General features: G+C 36.4%; 1 protein-coding gene across 1 annotated transcript; it reads right to left on the bottom strand.

Moving 5' to 3' along the window:
- Positions 1-1,556: 1,556 nt before the first annotated feature.
- Positions 1,557-4,727, bottom strand: LOC127553572 (casein kinase II subunit alpha'-interacting protein-like). The gene is made up of 2 exons (XM_051984372.1): positions 4,685-4,727; positions 1,557-3,882 (listed from the first exon to the last, which is right to left on the bottom strand). The coding sequence occupies exon 2, from the start codon at positions 3,393-3,395 to the stop codon at positions 1,782-1,784; it is 1,614 nt and encodes a 537-aa protein (XP_051840332.1). The 5' UTR covers positions 3,396-3,882; positions 4,685-4,727; the 3' UTR covers positions 1,557-1,781.
- Positions 4,728-5,300: the final 573 nt, after the last annotated feature.

Below are 5,300 nucleotides of genomic sequence, written 5' to 3'. Positions count from 1 at the left end.
AAAAGTTTATTTCCTTTACCTTCCCTTCTTTTTTATGTGGTTATAAACTCCTTCCCTATATATGTAATACATACATATATATATATATACATACTATATATATATATATATATATATATATATATATATATATATAATTGTTAAGTCAATTCTTCCTTCTCCTCTAATTTATTTATAATGTCACCTTCAATATCTAAGTTATATATTTTATCTATTTGGAATTATTCTTAGTATACATTGTGAGATTTTGGTCTAGATTTCTGCCAGACTATTTTTCATATATCCCAACAGTTTTTATTAAATAATAGCGTCATGCCCTTATAGCTGGGATCTATGAGCTTGTCAAACACTACTCTACTGTACTTTGTTTGCTTCTGTATATTGCTACCTTATCTTTACATACTATGTAACATTAACTACATGAAGTCCTGGATATACAACTACAAGCAAGCAAGACAGCCTCAATTTCATTTTAATGAGAGAAGATGATCTATAAAGGGGAACTGAAGATAAATGTATAGCAATATAGCCTTATTTATATCGTCCCTGCTGGTAAATGAGTACAAAGCAGGATCTGGTCATTCAAGTCGAAAATCTGCTGAAGAAGACTTTATGAAAGTGGAAACTTTGCTCCTTAATCTTTATTCTCAGATGGATGTAATGAAGAAAATGGCAATAGTAACAAAGTAACCATTTTGTCCCAAAAATGTTAATGTATTTTTAACCTTTAATGGCTATTTTAATAGCTTATTAAAATTATTAAAGCTTAAAACTGCATAAAGGCTTAGCCATCTAAGTAATTATAACATTCTTATTATGCTATATGTCAGACATGATATTTAGCCCTTTCCATTTATTATCTTATTTGATCCTCACAGCAATTCTGAGTGGCATGTACTCATTATTACCATTTTACAGATAAGAAAATATGAGGCAAACAAAAGTCAAGTGATTTGTCCAGAGTCATGCAGGTAGTTATTGAGACTTCAGGTCCAAAATTCAACTCACTGGTCCACCAAGCTTGTCCTATGTTCTAAGAATCCAGCTACTCTTTGAAATACTTGTTTGTTCTAGGTTACTGCCTTTCTGATTTAAATTCTGGTGTAAAAACACTTGGAAATGTTTAAATGTGCTCTCAGTGATGACATTTATATCACATGCATTATCCTATAATTAGGAATGTGTTAGCCAGTACTCAAGAGATATAGGTAACTTTGGAAGTTTGTAGATAAGTTACTAACCAGCCTCTGTGTACCACATAGATGGAAAATAAGCCTAATTATATGCATACCAGACCAAGTTTCTATCTGTCCTGAGAGTTAGCAGTCAGGATAGATTCACACAATGGAGTCTGTGGTTTGGGAACTTAACAAGAAAGATAACCTAATTTAAGATGGTATTATAACTGAAAGACATGTCTTTCAACAGAGAAATGATGAATTCATGTCTTGGGTTAAGACAATATGAATAAAATCTATGGACATCAAATTCTTACCAACCCTTGTGAGGTATATAACACACACACAGAATATAAGCTATACTTCTACACTGTAATGTGGGAGCCATTCATTCTTTCTTTATTAAAGGAGACTAAATGGGAAGAAATAAAAGGAGAAATAGCAGCTTATTACCACGAATACTTAAGAGAGTACATAACTGTCATATGAATCAATAAGCCAAATTCAATTTCTACCTGTCTGTAAAGGCCAATAATTAACTCAGAAGAAAAAACAGATTTTCACAAAGATACACAAGAAGTCAATTGCTTTAAGAATGACATTTTAATTTCCCCTCCTCTTCATATGATATCTCTCCAGAAAAGGTGTGAAAATTCCCACAGATTCTACTGACTCTTCTTTCCTCCTGGACATTTCTCCTAGTAGTAGCTCTGGACTCCTACTTGCTTTTCTTCTGGGTGAGTACTGATGCCTAGCATAGTTATGGCCAAGCAATGAGAACAGTGGAGATTCATGGGGCGTAAATTCTGAATGGGCTGATGAAGGAATGGTAGATGAATGGGTGTGGTGGGGCACCCCAAAATTTGTGTGTGGTGGGTAAATATCAGGAGATGTCCTTTGTGGAGGAAGTTGGAGAATAAATTTAATGCCCATCCTTGTATTAGAACCAGGCATAGGTGTGGGTATAGCCAACAATTGTGCTATGGTTTGTCCCTGCATTTTATCCACATGAGGACAACCATGTGGAATCCAGGAAGCACAAAGGACACAGACATTATAACTCGCACAGAGGTGTGATCCAAACCGATGATTACTACTTTCCTTCATCCGCTTAAGAAGAATTTGCTTTCGGATGTCATTTTTAATTTCCTTCTGAGGGATAGAACTTATGATGCTGTTAACAGTTCTGTTATGGACAGTACCACCCTTAATTATATATGGCCTAATATAATTAAAACACCATGAAGATTCTCTATTATTTATTGCCTGGTTCTGATATTTGGGAATGGATATAGCTTCACCTTCTTTGTCTGGATATGCCTTGGCACAATGGTAAAGATGTGAATGACCTTGTGCAGAAGAGAGAGAATCTCTTGTAGACTCCAACTGCTCACCAAAGATTGGTGTATTTATTTGTCTTTGTTCAAAGCTCAGTGGAGATGTTTGTTGAAAGTCAAACTCTGAAGAGGGTGTATTTGGATGTTTGGGCCATGTAAAATGTGTGGTACAGTATTTGGGAGCCTGTGTAGGTTTGAGCCATTGTTTGAGGAATGGAGATGAAGTTTCTTGTGTGTTGCCCAGAGGAGGTGTGGATTGTTGCTCAAGATTTGAATAAGGAGCAGTCTGACTGTTCTGGGAAGGTATGTCCCTGGGGTTAGTGTCTAGAGGAAATGTGATCCAATTTGTGGATTTTGAAGGAAGTTTGATCTCCTGGCTAGAATCTGGTTTATCTTTCATCAGGAAGTCAGAATCTGATGAAATTTCATCCTGCTGTTTAGGTCTTAGTTCATATTTCATGCAGTCATCAGTACCCTGTCTAAATTTGATTTTGTGATTTAGATCTGAAGCAAAATGAACCTTTGCTTTAGAATCTATTGTATCCTCTATTTGCTGCTGATCAGTATCAAAGGCAGATTTAACATGGTGACTAGGAGTCAGTAGACACTTAGCATTTTGATCTAGCTCAAGTTCATCATTACTTTGGTAACTGAGGCTCAGAGGAATCTCAGTATCATTTTTGGAGTTAAGAAGAAATTTATTTCGGTACTCTGGATCTAGTAGAAGTTTCCTAAGTGAGACTTGGTAATCAGGGAGTAACTTTGTCTCAGTCTCATGACTTTTTGATCTTAGTGGATGTATAATGCAATGTTTGGCATCTGGAGATTTGAAGCACTGATTGAACTTTAGTCTACTTTGAATACTGTCTTTGTCTATCATCTGATCAGCATATGGTAGAGGGCTTGCCCTATGATATCTGCCCGATTCACCACTGATTTTAGAGCAAGGATCATGGTATATCAGTGGTGTACCTTTGGCTCTGTAACTGAAGATCTTTAATGGTAATGGGGAGCTTATACTCCTTTCATAGTGCTTCAGTAATTGGGATGCTTTAGACTGATGATTATAGGATGAAAATGGAATAATTGTGGCTTTGGTCCCATAGTCTAAGGATAAAGAACTTTTAGTTTTGGTTCTTGGTCTGCAGTTTCTACAAGATGTAACCTCATTCTGATAGTGAGGGGATGAAGAAATGGTGGTCCAGCGATTGAGGTGTCGTGCATTTTCAGCCCAATGATCAAATCCTTGGGAAATCCTAGGAAGGTGCTCTTGGTCCAATGAAGCCTTATTCCACAGGTCAGAGCTAGATGGAGAAGTTATCCAGTTTTCTGAGCATGGCAAATTTATGACATCAGCAGTCTTTACCCTAGAATCAGAAAATGGCAAGGATGGAATTACGTTTCTAGCCCAATGTTTAGGGCATGATGAACGTGTGGTTGTAGGTTTAGTAAGGCACTGATGATCAAGATGGGGTAAGGGTACAGCCACTGTCGGATTCTTGGCATGCGATAATTGTATAGCTGAGCCCTGGTGTTTGAAGCATGATGAGGGAGCAGATGTGTTCTTGTGGCCAAGATGATTTTGATTTAAGTGTGGCATCATCAAAGGCTTATAATGATGATGTTGTGTATTTAGTGGTACAGTCCAATATGAAGAACATGGTGATATATCCACCTTGGCCCGGTGATTTCCAGAGAGTTCAACTGAGGCTGTTGATAAGAGAGATGATATGAGTGAGGGTAAGATAATATACATTCACCAAAGTAAATATAATGCTATGTGAGCAGAATTTATGGAAAGAGCAGCTGAGAAGTTGGGAGAAAGTGGAACTAATACAAGACTTTTTGGTGAGGATTTTCAGAGTTCTTTCTCATATGTGAGGTAGGCTGGGTTACTATTATCATATCCTTTTGATAGATGGGAAATTGAAGTTCAGTGAAGTTAAGTGCATGCTGCAGAATCACATGATTAATAAGTGGAAAGGATAGGACCAGAACTTTGATCTCAAGATTCTACCAGAATTCTTTTTGTCATAGTCTTGAAGATCACTAACTATAGAAGATAAATGTCAGATAGATTAGTTAAAATAAATGGGTCCATGGGTTCACAGGGAAAATGGGGACTGAGTAAGAAAATATGAGATGAGTACCAAATACTAAAGTTCTCACCATTTGGCAAAATCCTCCTTCTTCTCATGCTGCTGTTGGATGTTTTTCCTTGAGAAAATATTTTTAATTAATTCAAGTGAATCTCTATTAGCCCTCCCATGCACAAAATTCAATTTGCTGGGAATGCTCCTTTTACCTAGTTGCACTAAGCCCAAACAACTTTTTTAAAAATTCTATTTCTATTGTTCTTATCTCTGTTTTTTGATAATATATCTTGAGTGATATCCTCATTTTTCCCACAAATGAGAAATAGGTAAAGCTGGTCAGTAGCCTTCTTTCTGCCCATCCTGCTTCCATTCTTAATCATCCTCATTCAAGGGGAATTGGATTTGTTTTTGCTTGGCTCCAAAGGGCAGAACTCAGAACTATTTGGAAGAAAGATTTTGCTTTGATATAAGGGAAATATTCCCTCTATAATTGAAGTTATCTTACGTATAATGGGTAGCCTAATTACATTGTTATTACATATAGTTTTTGTTAAGATTTAATTTTAGACAATTAAAAACAGGACTGAGAAATGGTCATTTTCTCTGCCTTTCTACACAGAAACATTCTGAAGGGCCCTGATGACATTTTCCCCTCTAGCTTCTCAGTTCTCCTTTCAAATTATTTCTCA

This window comes from Antechinus flavipes, chromosome 3 (genome assembly GCF_016432865.1).
Source record: "Antechinus flavipes isolate AdamAnt ecotype Samford, QLD, Australia chromosome 3, AdamAnt_v2, whole genome shotgun sequence".
In the NCBI taxonomy this organism is placed as follows: domain Eukaryota; kingdom Metazoa; phylum Chordata; class Mammalia; order Dasyuromorphia; family Dasyuridae; genus Antechinus; species Antechinus flavipes.
This window is presented reverse-complemented; position numbering and strand designations above follow the sequence as displayed.

Excerpts from the sequence above, each read along its gene's own strand:
- LOC127553572 (XM_051984372.1), bottom strand. The coding sequence starts at position 3,395 with ATGATAGACAAAGACAGTATTCAAAGTAGACTAAAGTTCAATCAGTGC.